The 24252-nt window shown below is 44.6% G+C and overlaps 2 protein-coding genes across 2 annotated transcripts; both read left to right on the forward strand.

The window, feature by feature from the left end:
- The first annotated feature begins 200 nt into the window (after nucleotides 1-200).
- gtf3c5 (general transcription factor IIIC, polypeptide 5) lies at nucleotides 201-9064 on the forward strand. The gene is made up of 11 exons (XM_086187080.1): nucleotides 201-535; nucleotides 1389-1587; nucleotides 1694-1889; nucleotides 2106-2289; nucleotides 3360-3464; nucleotides 4392-4506; nucleotides 4736-4816; nucleotides 6952-7040; nucleotides 7321-7403; nucleotides 7647-7789; nucleotides 8890-9064. The coding sequence occupies exons 1-11, from the start codon at nucleotides 332-334 to the stop codon at nucleotides 9036-9038; spliced, it is 1548 nt and encodes a 515-aa protein (XP_086043206.1). The 5' UTR covers nucleotides 201-331; the 3' UTR covers nucleotides 9039-9064.
- A 3361-nt stretch (nucleotides 9065-12425) lies between these two features.
- cel.2 (carboxyl ester lipase, tandem duplicate 2) lies at nucleotides 12426-22437 on the forward strand. Its single transcript, XM_086186808.1, has 12 exons — nucleotides 12426-12670; nucleotides 14137-14314; nucleotides 14652-14799; nucleotides 16263-16382; nucleotides 16464-16661; nucleotides 16775-16905; nucleotides 20558-20665; nucleotides 20752-20866; nucleotides 20964-21150; nucleotides 21232-21435; nucleotides 21618-21827; nucleotides 22201-22437. Exons 2-12 carry the CDS (start codon nucleotides 14249-14251, stop codon nucleotides 22376-22378), a joined length of 1665 nt encoding a protein of 554 aa, XP_086042934.1. The 5' UTR covers nucleotides 12426-12670; nucleotides 14137-14248; the 3' UTR covers nucleotides 22379-22437.
- Nucleotides 22438-24252: the final 1815 nt, after the last annotated feature.

The following is a 24252-nucleotide window of genomic DNA, read 5'->3' on the forward strand; positions in this document are numbered from 1 at the left end:
CAAGACATGAAAATCGGTCTGTCATTTAATTGAATTACTGGATTCTAAAACATTACGATTAGTCATTTTTTATGTTTTTTGGAGGTCTTGAACAAAATAAAAAAAATAATAACCAACAGCATTTTCAACACGAGTGTTTACCTTGAATCACCATAACTACGAATGAAATGGGTGCGGAACCATGTGTGTGTGTCCTCTGGTGTTTCCACACGACATTATTTTGTACGTGCTCCCGCGCTCATGCGCTGAACCCGCTGAAACTGTGCGACTCCCCGAGCGGACATTAAGAACTAGCTTGGATTAAATATTAAAACCAGATGTAACAGCGCAGATGGCGCAGTCTAAGGGGCTGAAGCCGGATTTTACCCTGAGGGAGCTCACGCTCTCCGGGCACAGTGAGGACGCCGATGTCCGCGGGAGCTCGCCCGCCGTGGAGCTGCGGGACAAAAGGCTGGTGTGTGTGGAGTATCCGGCGGTGGTGAGCAGCGTGGGGAAGATGCTGGAGACCCTCGGTGGTGAACAAGCCGTCTCCAAAGTAAGACTCTTTACGACAGGTTGTTGGAAATATATTATATATATATATATATAGATATAGATATAGATATAGATATAGATATAGATAGATATAGATATAGATATATATCTATATATATATCTCCAAAGCCCTCCGAGCACTACCACAACGTAACTTATTATAACTAATATATTATAATAACTAATAAAAATGTCGCGTCCCATGAGCCATGTTGACGTGTCGTTGCAGGGCAGAACCACAGATGGAGTCAATAGCGTTAATCATTACTGCCGTGTTCCATTGAGCTGGGCCAGCGCTTGACAATATAAATGGATTAAGTCATTTAACTTGTAAAGTCAACAAAATAAGCAGGCTGAAGAAACTGGAACTTGTAATACGTTCGTCATTGTTCATATTTATTGTGTAGCTTTAGCTGCGTTATTAACTTTCAAACGTGTTAAAGGAAAATCCAGGCAATAGCCAAGCCATGGTTGTTGGCATGAGTCTGAAAAGCTCTGTCTTTCTAGTCAGTAGATTGATTTTGTTCGCCTGCATTGATCATCCTCCCACAGTCCATTCATGGTCAGTGTAGCCTAAGACAAGTACTGCAATTTAAATGTGAATATGTGCAGGTTTTACTTTCTCTGCGGCAACAACAGGCCTGTCACACACACACAAAAAAACCACACATTTTGTTGAATAATAAATTTGCCCAGAAACTATTGTAAAAATAATATTTTTGTCATTTTCTGTGAACGTGAATGCATGTAAACACATCTAATACACTGAGATCAGCATCGTCATTACGTTCAAGTCCGTCTGTGGCTCTTTGAGAGGATCGCTAGTCACCAGCCTCGTCTCGTTCCTCCTGCAGACCTTCGCTCACCCGAACCGCCGCCTGGAGCTACGTTACCGACCTCAAGACCCTTTCTGTCACTGTCTGTGTGGAAACCGCTTCACATCCAGTAACCTTCTCCTCAGGGTGCGAAGGCGGGTGCGAAAGGGGAACCCTAAGGATGCAGAGATCCACATGGACGTCCTGGGAGTCATTGGAACCACGTACAAATTCCAAGGTTTGTTTCGCTGGGACACAGTTTCCAGAATAGTGACGCTGTATATAAATTAACATCTAAGGTCAGTTGAGCTTTGTTCCTCCAGTCTCGTGTTTGCTGTCTGCAGGAATGGCAGACTTTCAGTGCCTGGCGGTGCAGTCAGAAAAAGGAAAAGACACCTCCTTATACGACAAAATCATCCTCCGTAAAACCGAGAATCAGGAGTTCTTTGAGCAGCCCATGCCGCACTTCCTCCCTCCGGCCATCTTCTCGCGCCTCGACACACCCGTGGATTATTTCTACAGGCCTGACATCCATCAGAAGTCAGTAAAATCTTATTTACCCATCCAGCCTGACAGTTCTTACTTGTTCCCTCTGGTAAATGTAAATATTTGTCATCATCTAATTGGAGGTGTGAAGAAGCACTATTATCTAAAAAAAACCCAACAACAACTTGTTTCCGATTAACTATCAGTGTTTTAGATGTATTGTCAGGCAGATCTTTACTTACCAGAGTTTCTCCTCCTTCCTCTTCACAGCCTGATGCAAAACACAAACAAGAATTTTATTGGCTTGAATCGCGCACGCCGGCCCCACAACGCCATTTTTGTGAGCTTCATCGATCCCACGGTGCCCACCGAGTGCCTGGAGGCGGCCAGGGTCAACTGGAGACAAGTCTGTCAGAAGGAGGATGGCAGGCAGGCTGAGGAGAAACTAAAACAGGTACTTGGACTTTGGTCATCATGTTCCAGGGCCATAGGAGCATGACTGAGCTTCTCATCGATGGGTACACAAGTGTGAGTGGAGAAATGTGAGGCAGCAGACTGAAGCGCATTCGATGCTGTTTTAACCCGCATATCAGGAAGAAGTGCATTAAGGAGACAGGCTGGCAGTGCCTGCTGGTCCGTCAGCAGGATGAAGCAAAAACTGGGGTCAAGGGAGAAGCCATTAAACTTGGGGGCAGATGGCGTCAGCTGCAGGGCACGCTGGGGACAGGAAGCGAGTCAGCTGGCGCGGCTTTCCAGAGGCTGCGCCAGCGGTCACTAGGCCCTGGGGAAGTTCCCAGCATGTGGAAAAAGGCTACGATGGTGCCAGCACCTAAAAATAATGGAAGAAGGGAATAAAATGATCTGCCAACAGTCGCCCTCACATCTGACCGCTTTGAACAAAATTTCATCGCTCAGCCTGTTGTTCACCTCATCTGGATCCAAACCAGTTTGTGTATCATGCAGAGACTTGAAGACACGCTGTTGATAAATATCCCAACTGGTATTTAATAGCTAGTTTGCTGCATTCTCTCTTCCCTTTGCTGGCATGTTGTACCTCTTCACTGCCACATTCAGGGTGCCACCTTTTGAAGAAACCGGGGTGGAGCCGCCTGTAAAGACATTGTCTTTGTTGCCGTAGTAGAGGCCAGACGCTCCGTCTGAAAACTGGTGCAGCTGAATTCATGTCACATAGTCTGCATGCTTTTGGCTCGCATCGCGTCCGGAGCTCTCCAGCAGCAGCATCGTCACAAGGCTCCAGAAACAGCGTCTGATTGAAGGTTGCGAATCCTGTAATCTCTTAAGTTCTGTGTCGTACTCATCTGGACAGTTTCAGTTTCCTTGGGAGCCTACAACACACACACACACACCCCCCGGTGAGAGGTGTCAGGTTGATTACGACATAGAGCTCAAGAGATACCGTAATGACTGAGAATCTTCACCAACAAAGCTGTAAGGTTACACAGGTATAGCTTAGCAGGATTCTTTCAGCTTCTATCTTATCTCAAACCAAACTCTTGTGTCTAGATGTTTGAGAGCCGACCCATCTGGTCCCGGAACGCAGTCAAGGCCAACATCAACATCCACCCTGATAAACTGAAGCGGCTGCTGCCTGTCTTCGCCTACTACATGGTGAGCTGAGGGGAACACGCTGTGCCTGGTAAACACATGCAGTTACATTACATGTATAATCAGGGACGCTCAGAGAGATTTGGTGGGGCAGTTGCTCTTAAGTGTGTGTGTGTGTGTGTGTGTGTGTGTGCGTGCGTGCGTGCGTGCGTGTTCCGCACCGCCCCATTTTCCTTCTAAGTGCCACAAAGTGTCATATGGATTTGATTGCAGAGGTTGTGTACCTGGATGCTGATAACATCCTTTCAACATGCCACAGTGGGGCTTGATTTAGTTTGACGGCTGAAGAATAAATTGAGATCAATGATTTGATATTTCATTTCATTTCAAGCTATTTGAAATAAAAACAAACAAACAAACAAAAAAACGGCCTCATTTTTTGCACCCTGTCGCTGACTCTGACGATGCTGCCCCTGGTTCTGTTCTCCTATCATCCTGTACCGTCTCACAGCCACAGTTTATCTCTGGGAAATGTCCTCAACCGGAGGACAACCAACCAAAAATAAAACCAAAAAGTGTCTCATCGTAATTTTAGGATGCACCAAAGATCAAATTTTACTGTCCCACATCCTCTCCTCCGCTCTTGTCCTCCTTCCGCTCTCCTTTCTTCTGTACACATCTTCTTTTCCTCATCACACATTTTTTTTTACTCCTTCCTCAACTCCCTCATCACATCTCCTCCTCCACAACATTCCCTCCGTTCTTTCCCTCTCACTCTTTCACTCGGTACCTGAGAGCGGCGTCTTCAGCTGGATGTGTCTGTGTTTCCCTGTGTTTTTTATGATCAGTCACGTGTGTTGCATTCACACTGAGTTCAGGTACTGTATGCAAACAATAAGATGAAGGTGACAATGATAATAATAATGATAATAATGCGAATTAATAATAAAGTCTCAGAAAGAATCAGAATAATTCTGGTTCCTGTGGCAGGTGACGGGACCGTGGAGAAGTCTGTGGGTGAGGTTCGGTTATGACCCCCGAAAGACCCCAGAGTCCAAGAAATACCAGATGCTGGACTTCAGGATTCGCTGTAGCACCAAAGAAGGTAGGAGTCTGAAGTGGGAGGGAAGCAGCTTGTTTATTTGTTTTTGTTGTTGTTTTTTTTCTTTTTCTTTTTTACTTCAGGGAGACTAAAGACAAACCAAGCAAACACAGAGCCTGTAGTCTGATTTCAGCAGCGGCGTCTTCAGCAGCCATTTCAGTGATGTCATCAGGTTTGCCGGTCCAAGTCCTAATGAAGCGTCACTGTGGGTTTGTCTTCTGCGCCCCTGCAGGTTATTCACTGTCCGACCTGCCGGTGAAAGCCAAGAGGAGCGCCCTCACCTACAGTCTGCCCATCACATTCAACAAACCCGGTGAGTGGATGAACTGAAGCTTGGCGCTCGCGACTGGCTGGTGGAGCTGATTTGGGGTCTGACTCCTCACTCAAGTCTGCTCGGCCCAAATGATCCAGCAGTGACAGGTTCACAAACACGACCCCCCCATCACCAACCAGATGTTGCATATTTTTGTACACAACGTTGGCCTGTAGCTAAGGATGCGCCGCGCTGAGACCGTGTGCACGTGCTTGCACTCATGCAGTGACTCCCACGCCACGTTACGGAAGCGTGACCGTAGCCTCTCAGTCGAGCAGGTAAACTGGATGGAGGAAAAGTAAATCAGCCTGAACAATGCTCCGCTGAGGTGTGGGGGGAGAAAAGGCTCTCCTGCTCAGTGGGTCATTGAGGATTCCACCCCACGGAGTCGCCCCGAAACACCTTGCAGGGTTCACACCCTCACCAAGCCTTCGCTGGTGCAACGTTCTGTAATACCAAAGCTAAGACTGGAGTGATGAGCAGTGCTGGACCTTCTGGCCTGCCGTGTGTCTCGCAGCCTCCAGCTGCTGGCTGTTACATTGAAGTGTATTATGTGCCAAGGCCACGTTGGCTTTTTATTTGAAAAACGTGCGGTATGACTCATGTTGTGTGTTAATCTTACGATTAAATGTTAAAAATCGGTTTAAATCGGTTTCATCTGTGGTCTCCCACATTTGAAAAGTCAGTTACGATTTGTAAATCAAGCCGCTTGCAGCAGACAGAAGCTGTGGCAGCAAGGTGGCACTGACAGTACAAAAACTGAAGCCGTTCCACGCAACTTTGAAGTCTCTAATTTGTGTTCCTAATCCTGTGATATGAGACCGTCACGTGATATTTGAATAAGTAGGTTTCCACTGCTTGTGGTTTGGAAAGTTGTAAACTCTTCACGCTTCACTATCAGCCCTCCGAAGTGCACAAGTCATGGAAAATTATGTTCACGTTACTCAGAAATGACAATCAACCTGGCCTCCATGCAACAAAGGACTCAACTCCTCATGGAACGATGAAGGGAATGGACGGACACGCGTGCAGGGGACGTGTGTACGGAGACGCCAGGAAGAAGGACGATGAGGAGATTCTACATTTTCAAATCAACATCAAGGAGCAGTGTCTTTTACTAGAGCAGGATAACAGCCGGGTGCTGAGCAGACGTGACGTGATAATGATACCGCCGCTGTTTATCACGCCAGCAAGCAAACACGCTGTAGGAATGAGGCCAGTCGGCATCTGAAGGCAGCATAAATGGGTGCGGTCAGGTCTAGAGAATTCTGTCACCTGTCATGAGGTGGATTCATGAAAGCACAGCCTGATAACCTTCAGGCAACCCATAGTAACCTCCGCATCAGGCTGCCTCTGTTCGAGCCCCTCTCACACTGCACCAAAAACGCAGGTCAACACAGGTTTTTCGGCACTCTGAAAGGGTCGACTCTGCATTTCGACCCGCGTTGACTGACTCACCAAGCGACCCGGGTGTTTAGCGGCTCGGCTCGGCTCGCCTGCAGTGTGAAAAAGGCAACCCGCGTCGTCTCAGGTTTCACGCGACCTTCCTGTCGCATCCTGATTTTGTCACTGTGCCGCCTGTCAGGCTTCGCCTGTAACTTCTTCGGCTCCCTTCCAGACTCGCCAAAAACTCCGTCCTCCTTCGCTGCATTAGCGCTCGGACATTTTCCAGTCTGCGCCGAGTTTGTATGCTTTGCCAAAGAGACAACATTGCAATGCACGCGACAACGCTAACGTTCAACTCGACGACGTCCACGTTGTCGTTTGTTTACATCTCGGTGTTCCGGCGCATGTTTATGTGAAATGATGACGTTGTTGGTGCGATGATGTTTGAGAGAGAAAAACACAGGCACGCAGCCCTCACAGCGGGAGTTCAGACCCGGGTCTTCTGGAAGCTTTGATCGGCCTTAATGCCGAGCAAATGCGGGTCCAAAAACCCGCGTTGACACGCATGTTTCAGTGTGAAAGTGTATAAGTGGACCAATAAGACTCTCTGAAATACCTTCATCATTTCCTGTGTACGTGTGTCCTGACCTGTCCAGTCTTGCTGCCTGACACTGTTTTTACTGTCCTGTTGCCAAGCTAAACTGACCGGTTGTGTTTGTGTGTGGTTTGTTTCTTTTTTTTTTGTCCAGGTCCGCCGCCAGCCAGTGTAATGGAGCTTCCAGCTCAGGAGGGTCCCAGCACCAGTCGAGATCCAGCTCCAATCACATATCAGCTCAAGGTCAGTGAAGAACCCGCACAGGCCGGTAGTCTGAAGCCATTATGGCGTCTCAACAACGGAGGATTAACCATTCACAGTTTCATGATGCTAACTGACATTGTTTCTGAATTTATTCACCAAGACTTCTACAATCCCAATTTTTATTTCTAAAATCTGTACCAGCCTGAAAGTTGTCTCATCTGCTGAGAAACTGTGGGTGAAGCGAGTGGGATTGACTGATTGTGTAGTGGAGGAGCAAAGATGAGCTGGAGTTGTACTGAGCTTTGTCTGGCGTCCGCAGGACTCCTCCTACATCTTCAGAGAGGGCATGCTGCCCCCCCACAGGCAGATGTTCTACCAGCTCTGTGACCTGCACCTGGAAAGGTACACTGACATGAAACTGCGGAACAAGTCTGCTTTTTGTTTTCATTTTCTTTTCTGTTGAAAAGAAAAGAAAGCCAGTCCCCTCCGGCACAGCCAGTGTAACATCTGCTTGTTAGCCAGCGCCACAGCGCAATGATGTCACAGAAGTTACCTGAAACCAGGGGCAATTATTTGAATGATAATGGACTTTTTTTTCTTTTCTTTTTTTTGGTGCCTCTCACTATGGTGTGCGTGTGTCTCTAGTATCCAGCAGGTGACTGAGCAGAACAATGGTTCAGAACAAGTGTGTGACGAGCGAGACGGCTGGTGTGTTGTCGGCACCACTGACAAGCTGAGGGACATCATCTCGTCCATGATCAAGAAGGTCGTCCGAGCACAAAAACCATGTAAGGACAGAATGTTGGTGGTGGCACGTCCGAGTCCTGCGCGGGTCTGGGTGTAGGGCTCTGCTACTCCCGGATCCGAGGATTAAAACCTTAAGCTGAATTGTCGCCGTCACTATTATAGTTTGAATTTTGTTTTAATGTGTTTGTCCTGCTTAATTTGTGATCCAACCTGCATGTGCTGTCTTCCTCCCAGAACCAAACCAGGTAAAACAAGATCAAATAAGCACTAACAAATCACCGTTCTGTGTACGCGTGGGACTCTCCCCGTCGCCCTGTCGCCCCGTCGCCCCGTCGCCCTGTCGCCCCGTCACAGGAATCTCAAACTTGAGAATTTCTCTGTGTTTTTCATATGTGGTTCTTTTTTGTTTTGTTTTGTTTTGTTTTAGGCCGTTGGCTGCAAACCTTTCGGCTCCCTGATCACACGGGTCAAACCTTTTCTAGTGCCAAACCTTTTAGTTTATTGTTCAGAAATGAACGATTACTGTCCTTCAGTGAAATTGCCATCAAGACGTCGTGGTGAGCTGTAACTGCTGCTCAGCGGCGCCATCAGGTGTGTTACAGTGAGTGACTGCCATCAGCACCAGCGTGGTGAGCGTGTCATCAAGCTAAAAGGCTGTTTTTTTTGCCTAAATAACTCCACTTGAAAATATCATCATACGTCGGCGAGCACCCCCCCCATCTGAGGACACGCGTCACCGTCACGTCACATCAGAGCAAATGCATCTCCAACCGTATCAGTAACAGTTTTCTATCAGAGATGTCAAACGTTTACTGGTCCGAGACTTTGAAATGTAAGTTTTAAATGTCCCGCTGTGATGGAACATGAAGGGTTTGGACTGTTGGATGGACACAAGACACATTTTTGAAGATGTGACTTTGGCCTCGTTGTGAAACTGTGACGAGGATTTATTGAAAATTCTTGACAGTTTCCAGACTAGGCAGTCCTACAATAACCTGTGACCACAAGCAATCGTTAGCTGCCATGCTAATCAGATAATCCAGCTCCTTCAGTCCTGACGCACTGTGGCTCCAGTAACAACTCTCGTAGCTGAGAGGGATCTTTGAGGCTGTTTGCGTAACTGCTGATATTTCATCCCCAGCATCGCCACCAACACGGAAGAGACACGGACGCACAGCTTCAAAATGGGATGCAGAGGAGGAGGAAGACGAGGAGGATGAGGAGGATGAATTCCTGCCATCAGAGGGAAGTGAAAATGAGATGGAGACAGAAATTCTGGATTACATGTGATTGAAGACAATGTACTTGTTTTTGTGTTAAATGTAAATAAAATTAGTCTTTTATTTTGTGCGTCTCTGTCAAGTCAAGTCAGTTTTATTTGTACGGCGCCAAACCACAACAAAAGTTCTCTCCTGACTCTTTACTAGTAGAGCAGGTCCAGCACCACTCCTTCAATGAACCTCCACCCAACAATTCTCCATCAGCAAGCACATCCTGCAACAGCAGCCACCAGAACCTTCCTTTAACAGGCAGGAACGTGGAGCAGATCCAGGATCAGTGGGGACGGACGTCTGCTTTGACCAATTGGGGGAAAAGAGAGCAGGGCAGAGACAAAGACAGATAATGGAGGAAGACAGAAATACAGAAGGAAAGAGAGGGACAGAAAGAAAGGGAGGAGATTGATGGACAGACGTGGAGGTGAGCAGGTGGAGCTACGGGTGGCAGCTTGAGCCTCAGCAGTCTAAGCCTGTAGCAGCAGATCTAAGGGCCAGCCTAAGCAGTCCTGACTATAACCCTGATCAAAAAGGAAAGTCTTAAGTCTGCTCTTAAAGGTAGGGGAGGGTGTCTGCATCCCGGACTGAAACTGGGAGACGGTTCCACAGGAGGGGAGCCTGATAGCTGAAGGCCTTGGCTCTCATTCTACTTTTAGAAACTCTAGGAACCACCAGTAACCCTGCATCCTGGGAGTGAAGGGTTCCAGCTGGATAATAGGGGACTATGAGGTCTGTTAGGTATGAAGGAGCCTGACTGTTGAGGACTTTGTATGTTAGGAGAATTGTGAATTCTGTTCTGAGTTTGACAGGGAGCCATGCAGAGAAGCAGTACAGGAGAGACCTGGTCTCTTCTACTAGTTCTAGTTGACCAGCTGGAGAGTCTTTAGGGACTTACTGGTGCAGCCTGATTGGAAGGAATTGCAGTAATCCAGCCTGGAAGTGACAAAAGGATGGACTAGTTTTCTGCATGTTTTTGAGACAGGACATGTCTGATCTTAGCGATGCAGTGTCCTGCACTCACGACCTACAGGGGCACGTCTAGGTTTTTAGATGCATGACATGAACATTCAGGATGCAGTCGTCCCACACGTAGGTCGCACATGTTGTGTAACCTCGGCTGATAGAACCTTGCTTGAGGAACAGGATCCAGATGTGATGATGTCATATCTTGCAGGTATAAACTGTCCAGCTGCTCATCTTATTTGCATGTGCTGATGCTGTCAGCTGAACATCTGAACAGTTCATTTCAGAGAGAAACACTGACTGCTTGTCGTTTGCCTCTAGTTCAGAGCGGTATGAGCTCGCACTCAGAGTTGGCCTGGCCTGAGCCAGCAGCTGAGGAGCAGCTCCTGAGCTCTGATCATGACGTGGAGCCTCGTGCTGTCGCTGATGTTCACAGCAGCCTCTGATCAAGCGCTGGTTGAGGGGCTTTTTAAAATACGTCCGCTTCAGGAAGGTAGATGATTGATGGGTCGTTGCCTCCTGAAATTCCATGATTACAGGTCCAGCATTTTTCGGTCAAAGGTGGCGCTGCAGCTCCGAACAGCTGAAGTTACAGAAGTCAAACCTTTAGGGTTGGTAAAGTGGCCTGCATGTACCAAGGATGCAAAGAACACTTGTCCACCACTAGGTGGCACTACTACCTCCCTTGTATTAGCCACTAGGTGGCGCTACTACCTGCCTGGTGTTAACCACTAGATCAGGGGCCACCAACCTTTTTGAGTTGAGAGCTACTTCTTGGGTACCAATTAATGCTAAGGGCTACCAGTTTGACACACACACACACACACACACACACACACACACACACATATATATATATATATATATATTGTATATAAAAAAATGTAATCTATAGATAAAAACCCGTTTTATATGTAGGTAAATCTGGGACAGGCCTATTGTCATTTTCAAATTCACACCAAAGCAGGTGTGATTAAAAGATAGAAACAAAAAATTAGATGCAGCTCCCTGGTGATCGGTGCGATGGTGAGCTATTTTTAGGACAGGCCCGCGGGCGACTCGTGGTCCTCGCTGGCGACCTGGTGTCCACGGCACCATGTTGGTGACCCCTGCACTAGATGGTGCTACTGCCTCCCTAGTGTTAACCACTAGATGGTGCTACTACCTCCGTGGTATTAACCACTAGGTGGCGCTATTACCAAATTATTTAGGGTCACAATCCCACATAGATTGTCTCAAACTTTAAGATTTTCCATCCTCAGGTTCAGTGGAGTGACCTGAGTCCTGTGATAGGCCGCGCCCTTTTTTAACTACAGTTTGTTTTGCATAATAATAAACCTACTTTTTCAAAACTCCTCGTCGACAGTTTGTCAGCTCAACCTGAAACGTTGCACAGCGGATCTACGGACCCTCCTGATGATCCAAACGTCTTTGTGAGCCTGAGGTACCTAACAGCATCTTTGTTTCAGACGCCCACCACCACTCTCCTGAAGCGGCGTCCCCTCGTTTGTTGAAGACTCAAAGAGTGACAGCAAAGATCAGACTTTTTTTTTTTGAATTTACCAAATAACATGGGTTTCATGCAAAAGTGTGATATTTCTGAACGTAGCAAGCACACAACAGTATTTGGAAGTTACTCACCGTTGTTGCTTAAAATAAATCAAGTGAGAATATTAGAACGTGGAACGCTGTCCCAGTGAACCAGGAGAACCACTGGAAGGAAAAAAAAACAAAAACACCTGCATTCGTGGCAATTTATGAGTACCAGAATATAATATTATTAGAATTTAGTGAACCCTGCCTCTCACCCAGTGTCAGCTGGGATAGCCCCCCCCCCCCCCAACCCTTAATGGATAAGTGGTGTAGAAAATGAAGGACTGAAGGATCTAAAATGAAGTACTACCACATTCAAGTGGGACAGTATTTTTATGTCTGTGCTGTCAGTCGTAAGTCACACTTTGCCAGTGAGTTTTGAGGAGTAAATGAATCAAACACAATCAGTCGATCATGGGATGTTATTTTTGGTCCAAAGCTAAAGATGCCTGGTTTCATGATGACCAAATCATCAAACCAGGGACGGATTCAACATTTCCACAGTATTTATTTGAACAATACCAAGGAACACTGCAAGAGAAGGAGACAAACAGGGAACAGACACATGCTCCAGTGGCTTCAACGCCTCCTGAAAGAGCAGCGAATCCATAAAAACCATCAAGAATGTTCCGTTTTATTGATCGTAGACATTTCGCTGGCTCTTCAAACATTAAGTTCTACCTTCCGCTTGGATACGCTAACGAGGATCTAATCACTAACAGCTGTGAGATGAGAGGCCTCAGCTTGGACACCCACACAGGCGTTAGACTTCTTCTCAGGACGGTGCGGGTGTGGACAGGTTTGACTGACAGCTCCACTACCCTGTTAATGTGTCGGTCTTTTTTGTTGATGTCTCTTCATTTCTATTGATAGCATCATAAAAGCTCATCACAGCTCCACCTATTTAAAAACTTTTCCTGGTCTCATCTGCCTGAGTAATTAATAACACTTGTTTGCATGTACAGAGGCTAAAATAATAACAATAACAATAATAATAATTGTTGTGGCACAGTCGTGCAGTGCTTAGTATGTTAGCTTCACAGCAAGAAGGTTCCAGGTTCCAGTCCCGGCTCCATCACAGGATCTTTCTGTGTGAGTCTCCATGTTCTCCCTGTTCCTGTGTGGGTTCTCTCTGGTACTCCAGCTTCCTCCACAGTCCAAAGACATCAAGAGGGGACGAGGCTGATTGATGCTCTAAATTGACCGTAGGTGTGACTGTGAGTGTGAATGGTTGTCTGTCTCTATGTGTTGGCCCTGTGATGGACTGGTGACCTGTCCAGGGTGAACCCCGCCTCTCGCCTGAAGGCTGCTGGTATAGGCTCCACCCCCCCTGCGACACCTAACAGTATAAGTGGTAGAAAATGGATGGAGGGATGGATTGATAATAATCATTATTATTATTATGATAATTATGAACTTTGGATACATTTTGCACAAAAATGTAAATATACTGTAGATGAAACGTTATCAAATATTTTTTTGTAAGCCAGAAAATACAAAAGTTGTGAACCAAAAAAAACCTGTTGCATTTTAAAGGGGAGGTACAGCAGATTTAGTGTTCCAGTGGTGCTCAGTTGTTTCTGAGGCCGTAATCACGTCACGTCAGCTGGGCGAGGTTTCCAGTTGCGCAAGGCCTGGACCCAGCTAATACAGCTATTAGTTTTACGTCTGTTTTCTTTTCCAAAGCTGTTTTTGCAGGTTGTTTGAGCCGACTGATATATACGGACAATGTTCCCTATATCTATTTCAGGTGGAGGGGTTTCTATAGTTCAAGTCTGCAGCATGACAGGAAACAAAGATAAACTTCTATCAGCTATCACAGTGGGACTTTGAGGCAGCTGGACAGCTGTGTCAACTCTGCAGAACTTCCTGATACACAACTCCCCATCAACATTGTTTACGCTCCAGAAATCATCATTCGAAAGAATCGGAAGCACTGAAGTGTCTTCTTTTTCTTTTTTTTTTTAATAAGGCCTCACTTTTCTGGTTGCATGGAGAAGGACACACATAAGGAGCAGAACTGGACTCCCAACATGATTTTTCTCAAGTTTCCTCAGTTCCTTCGTTTGCATGATGACTTGTGTGTGTGTGTGTGTGTGTGTGTGTGTGTGTGTGTGTGTGTGTGTGTGTGTGTGTGTGTGTATTTGATGGCTGCGGAAGCTCTGCCATAAACATGTCTTGATACCAAATGTTTCCACATCATTATTAATAAAAAAGTCCTAACTAGGTTTTATCACATCATTTTAAGCCTTTCTGATTGATATGAAAAGACTTTTTAATCTTAAAACGATTGCTCCTTACTAGACGTTTTTATTATCAAGGTCAAGTTTTAGCTTTTGTTTCTCTATTGGTGGAAATGGGCCTCCATACAGTGAGACAAGAAACTAATGAGCTCCATAATCAGTTTCTGATGTATAACTAAAGAAGTCTGTTTTCATTAAATCAAATGTCCATTTCTCTTCCTGAATTAACTTAAAAACATCGAACACAAACTATTTTAACCTGTGACTTCATCATCCTCAACACAGGGGGGTTGAACATTATCTATTGTGTAACAGTGAGAAAAGTGGGCCCACAGACTGCACACTGGTCAGATGTTGTCCAGGGGAGGAGTCCCCCTTTATAAAAATCCAGTCCAGCAATCATCCTGGTTCTTACTGTTCGGTGGTGATGGCGAAGCTTGGGATCCTGGTTGCTGTTGCTGTTGCGTTTCTGGAGACGGTGTCTGCCTCCTCTGTAAGTTACGCCACAGTTGATCCTTGTTCAAATTCACTGTTCTGTTCTGTGAGTGTGAAGCAGCTCTCAAGATGCATGAATGCCACAAGCAGCCTTGTCCTTCCCAGATCTGTCAATCACTTTGATGGATTAAGGTGAAGGAACAAATGTTTGTCTACATCTCAACAGTTGCTCTCAGTATTGCAGTAAAAGGTTTTACTGAATGAAATGTGGTACATTTTCAAACTCTCGTTTTAAAATGAGTCAAACTGAAGCTTACAAACCTGAATCATTTCATCAACTTGCCGCTGAGGGAGAGAAGTGAAACTTTAACTTTGTATCACATTCACGTCTGCAGCTGGGGGTGGTGTACACCGAGGGCGGCATGGTGGAGGGTAAAAACATCCGCCTGGGGTTCCGCCGCCACATGGACATCTTCAAAGGAATTCCCTTTGCTGATATTCCTGGGAGGTTTGAGAAACCAAAGCGGCACCCGGGCTGGGACGGTGAGTAGACCGGTGCAACACATCACAGCGACATTTTACAATAAGGTAACAATGCAGTTAGTTAATACTTAGTTAACCATTAGTTAACAGTTTAATAATGTGCCTCGTAGTCATTTACTGATGTGTTCATGTTTGCAGGTGACAGCAAAGATGGATCGAACAAGAGATAAATGTTCTCCACTGCAATAAATGTCAAAGAGCGCATTAATAAGTACAAATTATCATTCAGTGCTCTTAAACTGTATGTATCTGAGTAACTGCTTCTTTCAAAATCAGCGGTAGAACTAAAATCCTGCTGCATCCTCTTGCTTAAGATTGAAATAAAGCTTGCGTCTTCCATCCCTCCTTGCAGTTGAGGTCGTCACGAGGCCTCCGCCAAGACGGTCACGTGATCAACAGCATAGTTTGTCTCTTAAAAGGATTCCTTCAAAAGTTGTGGATGGAATTTGACTAAATAAGGGAAGGATGGGTCTGTCTCTATGTGTTGGCCCTGTGATGGACTGGGGACCTGTCCAGGGTGAACCCCGCCCCTCACCTGAAGGCTGCTGGGATAGGCTCCACCCCCCCGTGACCCTTAACAGGATAAGCAGTAGGAAATGGATGGATGGATGGATGGATAGGTAAGATGGTAGAACTTAGGTAGAAGAACAATCACGTTGATCATGGTACCGATGTGGAACCGGATCCACGTCTGATGATGTCATTTCACTATCTCAGGCATACACACTCTCCCAGTGCTCTCTAGCTGTCAATGTGGGAACGTGGTCATAATTCAGTACCTACCTTGAGTGCTACGGCTGCAGGATCTACAGTTCTCAACCTTTCCTCCCTCAGGACCCCGCTATTCTTGCTGGCCAGGGCCCATTAATTGTAAAAAAAGAGTCCTCGTTACTGTTGGTTCATCTTTTCATTCAGTGATAAAATCCAACAACTCCACTTCCTGTTATGCAGGCAGGAGGCCTAGAATTAAATCAATCAAATACACAACACAAGAGCTTGTCCATTATTTGCAACACTTAGCCAGCCTCTTAATTTTAGCAGTTAGCTTATCAAGCTAAAACTGACGATAGTGTTCGAAGATAGGTTTTATTGTAGGCTACTAATAACTATGTTAATATTGTTAGTAACATATTGGTTAAACCTTTACTTTACATTCTATTTCAAATTAATATTCTACATAACTAAAGGATAATTTCTCTCACAAAAAGTGAAGTTCAACTTGAAAGTATTTTGTGGCCCATTACAGGGCACCGATCCACCCATGGTAGAGAGAAGCGCTGATCTAGCACAGCCCTAAACAGATGTCATATCAAAATAAAGCACAAACATATCCTGGCAGTATTCAAAAGTCAATCTTATCCTTTTTCCTCTGTGTGTGTGTGTGTGTGTGTGTGTGTGTGTGTGTGTGTGTGTGTGTGTGCTTGCGTGTGTGTCTATGTGTGTGTCCGTGTGCATGCGCTCAGGTGTTCTGCAGGCTACTGAGTACAGGAAGCGGTGTCTTCAGGTGAACCTGCTCATGACTGACACCAGAGGCAGTGAGGACTGTCTCTACCTGAACATCTGGGTTCCTCACGGCCGCTCAGGTAAAGACTAGGGGAACCCCACGGAGTCTCCTCCCTGTTAGAGCCACACCATAAGTGCCTTGAATGCTCTTGGTTTGCCAGTGTCCACTGGTCTGCCCGTCATGGTCTGGATCTACGGAGGAGGCTACCTGGCCGGAGGCTCCATGGGCGCAAACTTCTTGAACAACTACCTGTACGATGGGCAGGAGATCGCAGACCGAGGGAATGTTATAGTCGTGACACTGGGATATCGAGTGGGAACTCTGGGCTTCCTGAGCACTGGAGACCCCAGCCTCCCTGGTAACTGACGTCTAGGTTATCTTGTTAAAGGTCTAAATTCCAGCAATTCCTGCTGAAGTGATGGCTCTTCATGTTCGCATGGGTAAAATATTTCTGGCTTTGCTCCTTGTCAGGAAACTACGGTCTGTGGGACCAGCAGGCTGCCATCGCCTGGGTGCACAGGAACATCCGCTCATTTGGAGGAGACCCTGACAACCTCACAATCTTTGGAGAGTCTGCAGGTGGAGCGAGTGTCAGCTTCCAGGTGAGGAGCTTTGTCTTGGACATAATTCATACTCTCGAGGGTGAAGGCACTCAAGGACAGCAGACAAGGACAGACGCGCTCCGTGCCTCCTGCCACTCTGAGTAGGTGTGGAGGGAGGTGCATGTTACTGGCTTTGTCCTCTGTCTGTCACGCTTGGCTCTATCTGAGATGTTAGTCCCATTTGTAGGGAAGACAAAAAGACATTTCCAATTTCCACAACAGTGCATTTTCTACTCTTCTTTTCACGCATTAAAATAACACATTAAGAAAAATAGGTGCTTTTAAATAAAAAGGAGGCTCCTCTCCTTCTGACTGCTATGACTGACGAATGTTTACAACATTGACCAAAATAATAGAGTGCGACGAATGCTTCCTCAGAGCTCTGCTACATACGCGAGGATTGATGCCGTACTTACACACGACAACACAAACAACAGCAAACACCTGGCACTTTGTGGGGAGGGGAAAGCTCGAAGGTTCAAGTCAACTGTGGCCCTCTCACTGACCCATCCCGTGGGAGGCTGGAGGAACCAATTGCTGAGATCTACCTGATCACAATCTCAGTCATTCTCCCCACACACACACACACACACACACACACACACACACACACACACACACACACACACACACACACACACACACACACACACTGAGGGGAGGAGAGAGGATACTGCAGCTGCTGTAAATGGTGCACAAACTTACAGATGACTCAGGGTCATAACGACAAACTCTGATGTCTGTTGTCGGGTGTTTGTGTACTTGTTGATTTGACAATGGGATCCCCATTAGTTGGTGCTGAGGCAGCAGCTACTCTTCCCGGGGTCCATACACAACAGTAATCCCATTACAGAATTAAAAACAAGACACAATATAATTCAACAACAATAACAATGAGAAAAAGAAAATTAATAATAATAATAATAATAATAAAATCATACAAATTCATGCACCGATCTCCCATCGCCACCCTCTTCCTCAACCCCCAAATACCCCTGCTCCTCCCCTCTAAAATTGTAAGAGTTAGCGTCAACAAATACAATATTAAGATTAAGTTATCACTTCCATTCGAAGAACGCTGTTTTTAAGAGCCTTTTTAAAGTTTACTCTGTGTGAGAGGTAGTGAGCTCCAATGAGTGGACGCTCTGTAAAGAACTGTTTTCTCTGTTGCACTGGTTTTCAGTGTTGGAACAACTATTTGACGTTGTGTTGCTTGTCTTGTGGTATGAGTGTGTCTGTCACTAACATACACAATCAAAGCATACAACTCTTTAGGTCTCGCTTGAATCAAAACATTCTTAAAAAATATGAGAAGATTGCACATGAATCTGTCTTTTTAACTTTAAGCCAGACAAGAGTATCATGCATGCTATCCACACTAGTCCTGGGTGAGCAATGAAGAGCCAAACGTGCTGCTTTGTTCTGTGCAAGTTGCAGTTTGTAAAGATCCTTTGTGCTTGCACAAGACCATACAACAGAGCAATAATCCAAGTGCGACAAAACTAGTGATTTTATTACAATATTGATTGAATGATCAGTCTTGAAATACCTGCATCTCCTGACAGCTGACATTGCACCACCCATTTTAGTGACCAGACCAGGAGAGCCGTTCATCTCGGGTGACTCCAAGCAATTTTACGTTTTTAACTTGCTCAAGAGTTAAACCTTTCATAGAGAGAGAAAGGGGCGGCTCTTTTTTTCAGTTCATAGTTTGATCCAAAGAGGATGCATTTTGTTTTTATTGCATTCAAAACTAGTTTGTTATTTTCTACCCAATTTGATGCGTATTCAAGCTTTTTCTGTAAGATTTCATTAAGCTCTCTCAGGCTATTAGAGGATCTATATAATGTGCAATCATCAGCAAACATCATCATAGTTGATTCTTTTAACACCCAGGGCAAGTCATTTGTGAAAATGGAGAAGAGGAGAGGCCCAAGGCAACTTCCCTGAGGGACACCCCGCTCTCCGCACCCCTTCTTTTTACTGATAGACAGCCATTAAAATAGACACACAGCGATCTGCCATTCAAGTAGCTCCTTAACCGTTCAACAGCATTTCCACTCAAACCATAAACATAAAGTGTTTTCAACAATAGGTCGTGATCAACGACATCAAATGCTGCACTGAAGTCAAGTAAGACAGCACCAACAAGTTTTTTGTTACGTATTTGGCTCGACCAGTTGTCCGTCATCTGTGTGAGAGCTGTGCAGGTCGAATGATTCATTTTATATACATGTTGGAACTCAGAATTAAGGTTATCAACAGAAAAATAATTAAGCATTTGATTAAACACAATTTTTTTCTAAAACTTTACTCCAAACTGGAAGAATACTAATTGGTCTACTGTTGTCATTACTGAAGGGACTTCTATCGTTCTTAGGGAATAATTTTAGCAACTTTCCAAGCATGAGGGAATATATTCTGTTTGAGGCTCAAGTTAAAAATGTGACATACAGGTTCCGCTATATAGTTTGCCATTAATTTAATTAATTTACCATCCAAATTGTCTATTCCAAACTGCATGTTCATTTTTACAGAGGCCAACATTTTCCTCAGATCCTCAATTGCTACTGCTTTACAGCCAAATTTACAAGGTTTAAACATCATTATGAAATTTTTGATTAAGTCTTCTGAAATTGGGGAGTTAGAAGTATTCATTTTTTGTCTCAAATTTTCAATTTTAGTGACAAAAAAGTTGTTAAGATGATTGGTAATTTTATGAGGTTTTGTGATAAATGTGCCCTCCGACTCTATAAAAAAAGGATTGTTTGCTTTGGTTCTACCAAGGATATTATTTAATGTATTCCGTAGTGTTTTCCCATCGTGCTTTGAGTCATTAACCTTTTTTCTTTTTTTTTTTTACAGTACATTCTCTTTTTTTGCCTGTTCATTTTTGTAATCTTGTTTCTGAGTGATCAGTATTTGGTCCAATAAAAAAGGGTCACCTGTTTTTATCGCAGTTCTTTTCATTTCGTCTCTGCTGACCATGTCAGATTTTAATTCCTTATCAAGCCAAGGGGCTGCTGTATTTCTGACGGTAAATTTTCTCATTGGTCCATGTTTATCAGCCACAGTCCCCAACATTTCTAATAGCACGTTCAGCGCAGCATCCGTACGTGTCTCATGATATATTTTATCTCACTGTAGATACTTTATAACATCGTCTGTAACCCGCCTTTTGCTCCGTAATCCACAAAAACTTTGATTTGAAATAAACTCAAAGAAGCTATGACACTACATCATAACACTGATTTGAACAAAATATGGAGTCAAGCTTTGTTACGTCCTTATACACTAAAGCCAAGAAATAACTCTTAAAATGCTAGTGTTCTGAATGGAGTTTGGATCTGACCTGCTACAGTAAGTTTGTCATGGTGTCACTCTGAGATTTGATAGGCTACAGCAGTTGTCCCAGCCCAATTGCATCATTTTAAACTTTTATCAGTAAATATTTTACAGAGGTTCTTTGAAATTCTATCAACATAGAAATGTAAACCTTTAATTATTTAACTTTAACTGGAAGCTGTATCAAGGCCTCTGGGTATAGTTTCCTAATAAATAGCAGGTAGATATTGACTTTCTCTGTTGGCATCATAGGTGATCTTGAGTCGGAAAAGGTTGGTGACCAGTGCACTAAAACATCTGCCCACAGACTCTTACCCCCCACAACAGAGGGCTGATCAAGAGAGCGATCTCCCAGAGTGGCGTTGCCCTGTGCCCCTGGGGCGTCATCAAATATCCTCGCAGGATTGCTGAAGAGGTACTTGACACGCTTGCCTTCAGTGGAACTTCAGACACTCCTTTTTAGGAATGGCTGACAAAGATGGTTTGCCCTTCTTCACCCAGATTGCGCTGAAGGTCAATTGCCCCACTGATGACCGAATGGTTGCCTGTCTGAAGATGACGGATCCAAAGCAGCTCACGCTGGCAGGCAGTCTCAAGTTGGCCAGTACACCTGATCGTAAGGACTCAACACCACATAGTCCACAGAGTTCTTTCCACCAGATGTGTTAAACCCACAGTAACAGTACATGTTTGATTCTATCTGCCTCTGTCAGACCCTCTTGTACACAACCTGATCCTGTCCGCTGTTATTGATGGGGACTTCCTGCCGGATGAGCCTCAAAACTTGTTCCACAACGCGGCTGAAATCGACTACATTGCGGGAGTCAACAACATGGACGGACATATCTTTACTGGTATGGATGTTCCGTCAATCAACTCTCCCCTGGTGGACACAGCTGTGTAAGTGCAAGTCATCAGATCACGATGTGAAACACTGCTAATGCTAAATGGGTCAACCAAACTATTTGTTCCTGATCTCAGTGAGGACATGAGAAGGCTCTTGGGTGCATACACCAAAGAAAAGGGCAAGGCTGGTTTGGATAATGCCTACTCCACATACACCTCCACATGGGGAGCCAGGCCCAGTCAGGAGATCATCAAGAGAACAGTTGTTGAGATTGGAACGGACTACATCTTCCTGATTCCTACACAGACTGCCCTCTATCTTCATGCTGCCAATGCCACGTGAGAAGAAGATCTTTCCATGCAGAAGTCACTGTCAATTTATTTTTAAGTCATTTGTGTCACGCATTGCTCGTTTTTAAATTGCTGTTTGAAAATTCAAACATTCATCCACATTTCTTCCCAACATCATTTAACGCCTCTCGTATTTGCTACACCTCTGTTCTCCTTTTGTCCCATCAAAGAACTACTCGCACCTATTCCTACTACTTCTCTGAGCCCAACCGTATGGGAGGCATAGGCAGACCCTACCCAGGCTGGATGGGAGCCGACCACGCTGATGACCTGCAGTATGTGTTTGGAAAGCCTTTCACCACCCCACTGGGATATTGGCCTCGCCACCGTGACGTCTCTGGCTACATGATCGCCTACTGGACCAACTTTGCCAAAACTGGGTATAAGTCTATGAGTCAAAAGAACATCAGTGTCTATCATATTCACCTTGACATTGCACTGCTTAAGAAATACACCTATCATACTCCCCTGACCTACAAAGGCAGATAGATTCCCTTCTCTTCTTAACACCTCCAATTCACCAGTATTTATTGTGCTAAGCTAACTAGCAGTCAGCTGGTCTACGTTGGTCTTAGCTCCCTAATGTACGCAATGAGAAGAGAGGGGTCATCTACCTTCTTGTCTGACTCTGGGGGAGATGGCAAAAACGTGTATTTCCCAAAATGCAAGCACATTCCTTTAATTAGAAAAAAAAAAAAGTTAGACCATAAATGTCTTAATTTATTTTGCTCCTTTTTTTTTTTTTCTCCACAGCGATCCCAACAAAGGCGACCTAAAAGTGCCAGCTACCTGGCCCAGATTCACCACCACAGGACACCAGTACCTGGAGATCAACTCAAAGATGGACAAGAACTATGTTGGACAGAAGCTGAGAGTTCGTTACGTACATTTCTGGACCAGCATCCTGCCCAGCCTCCCTTCGATCATCTGAGAGTGAAGAGACAGTGCTGTCTGGGCGTGTGCACTGACGACCTGAAGATTGAAAATATTATTTGGTTCATGAACAATAAACTAACACCAATCACTTCTTATATATATATTTTTTGGTTTTATTTAACCATGACTGTATTGTGGCTCTGCGGCGATGAAGAATGTTGACAGTGATAAATGACTGTTAACTGCCTAACATACAGCATGCACCTTCATTGTCACCACTCTAGCAACATGTTCTTGCACACAGCTGGGCTCAGTCAAAGCAAATGTATAGTACATGTTGAGCTACACCTGTCTAGCCAAACGTGTGAAAAAAAGATGGGGCAAAGACACAGGCTTTCGTGCTAATGAAGTTTCTCTGAAGGACATGAAATAGACTGTCTCATCGCAAGGGATGACAGGTAAAAGTAAATGTCTGAGCAAATGCAGGAAGCTGTCTCGGGACAACACCTGTCAACTAAATAAAGTCAAAACTAGCACAGCCTTGCTAACAGGGCTACGGCTAGTTGGCTAACATCAAGAGCTTATTAGCCAGCTTGTTTTCATGCAAAGAACTGGATGAAGCAACCTGGTGTAGGCATGCTTTACCTGTCTGCTGAATCATCTGATTTTACTCAGAAAAGGAGGTTGTTTTTGAAGTATTTTGGATTCATACACCAGGTGTATAGTTTCATTATCTTCTCTAGTGTAACCGCAAAATATTGTGCTCATAAAGCACAATTAAGCTTCAAGGAGGAGGTACATAAGCGAACAAAATGTTTGTGGCGTAAGGGAACTTAACTCTTACATTCTAACAGTTACTTGCGGAAAGAAAATGTAAAGCAGCCAGTTGTTCATGTATTATACATCCCTATACATTGTTAAATATATCATATTTTGAAGTGACAAATGTGTTCTGAGATTTTATGTTTTGGTTTCCTGTGTTTTCAGAGTCCAATCATAGCTATTTTGAAGATATCTATATATTTTCCTATATAGCAGAGACTGTGTAAAAATTAACAAGTTCTTGCAAGCTAGGTTTGATTCCTGAGTAGCTCTGAATTAGCTCTCCTCTCCATGTCCAGCATGACTAAAATAATACATTTCAAATATCTTTTTCAACCAACAGCAAAACTGTAGATTTTTATTTTTTAATCTCACTTTGCAGTGTGTACTTTGTTCATCTGAGAATCAATCCACCTGTCTCTGAGTCAGCAGCGGCGTGGTTTAACTTTATGGCAGCAAGGCCTGCAGGGCTTTTCATCGCCAAAAGATAAATATATTGTCAACATGTCAACATCTACCTTTCTACCTTAGTCAAGTCAGTTTTATTCGTATAGCGTCAAATCACAAGCGTGACATTTTCCAAGTAGAGCAGGTCTAGAACCACGCTCTAAATGAACCGGTCCCCCACCAGCAAACACATCAGGAACAAAACAGAGGTAACCTGAGCAGACCCAGGCTCTATGGGAACAGCCATCTGCTTTGACCGGTCTTCCATGATGCATTGCATTGCATTTCTAAATGATCGACTCTATTTGCATTATCTGCATTTAACTGACTTAAAGCAGCTACAAGGACTTTTAACTGAGTATTCAGTCGTAACTGATGCCCCGATATGACCTACGTGGGCGAATTGGATCAAGTTCAGATGATCAGTACAGCTTCAGGCTGTGTGGCCACCAGAGGCAGGCGACGCAAACTGAAAGATCACATGAGGTCAAGGTCCTTTTTAAAAATATATAAAATAGTACGTAAGATGTTCAAGTTCTTGATTATTACTTTACTTTGTGACATCTGGTATTTAGATCCAATATGAATTTAAAGATTTATGGCGAATATTAAAAAAAAACAAAAAACCTTTTGGAATGATCTCCAGTGTTGAAGACAAAT

This window comes from Aulostomus chinensis, chromosome 19 (assembly GCF_037954235.1).
Source record: "Aulostomus chinensis isolate RoL2024-O1b breed Wild chromosome 19, RoL_Achi_v1.0, whole genome shotgun sequence".
Lineage (NCBI taxonomy): Eukaryota > Metazoa > Chordata > Actinopteri > Syngnathiformes > Aulostomidae > Aulostomus > Aulostomus chinensis.

Coding starts and splice junctions, on each gene's coding strand:
- cel.2 (XM_086186808.1), top strand. CDS start 14,249: ATGGCGAAGCTTGGGATCCTGGTTGCTGTTGCTGTTGCGTTTCTGGAG. Junction 21,436..21,617: donor CTTCATGCTGCCAATGCCAC/GTGAGAAGAAGA, acceptor GTCCCATCAAAG/AACTACTCGCACCTATTCCT. Junction 21,828..22,200: donor ACCAACTTTGCCAAAACTGG/GTATAAGTCTAT, acceptor TTTTCTCCACAG/CGATCCCAACAAAGGCGACC.
- gtf3c5 (XM_086187080.1), top strand. CDS start 332: ATGGCGCAGTCTAAGGGGCTGAAGCCGGATTTTACCCTGAGGGAGCTC. Junction 1,890..2,105: donor AGGCCTGACATCCATCAGAA/GTCAGTAAAATC, acceptor TCCTCTTCACAG/CCTGATGCAAAACACAAACA. Junction 2,290..3,359: donor CTGAGGAGAAACTAAAACAG/GTACTTGGACTT, acceptor TCTTGTGTCTAG/ATGTTTGAGAGCCGACCCAT.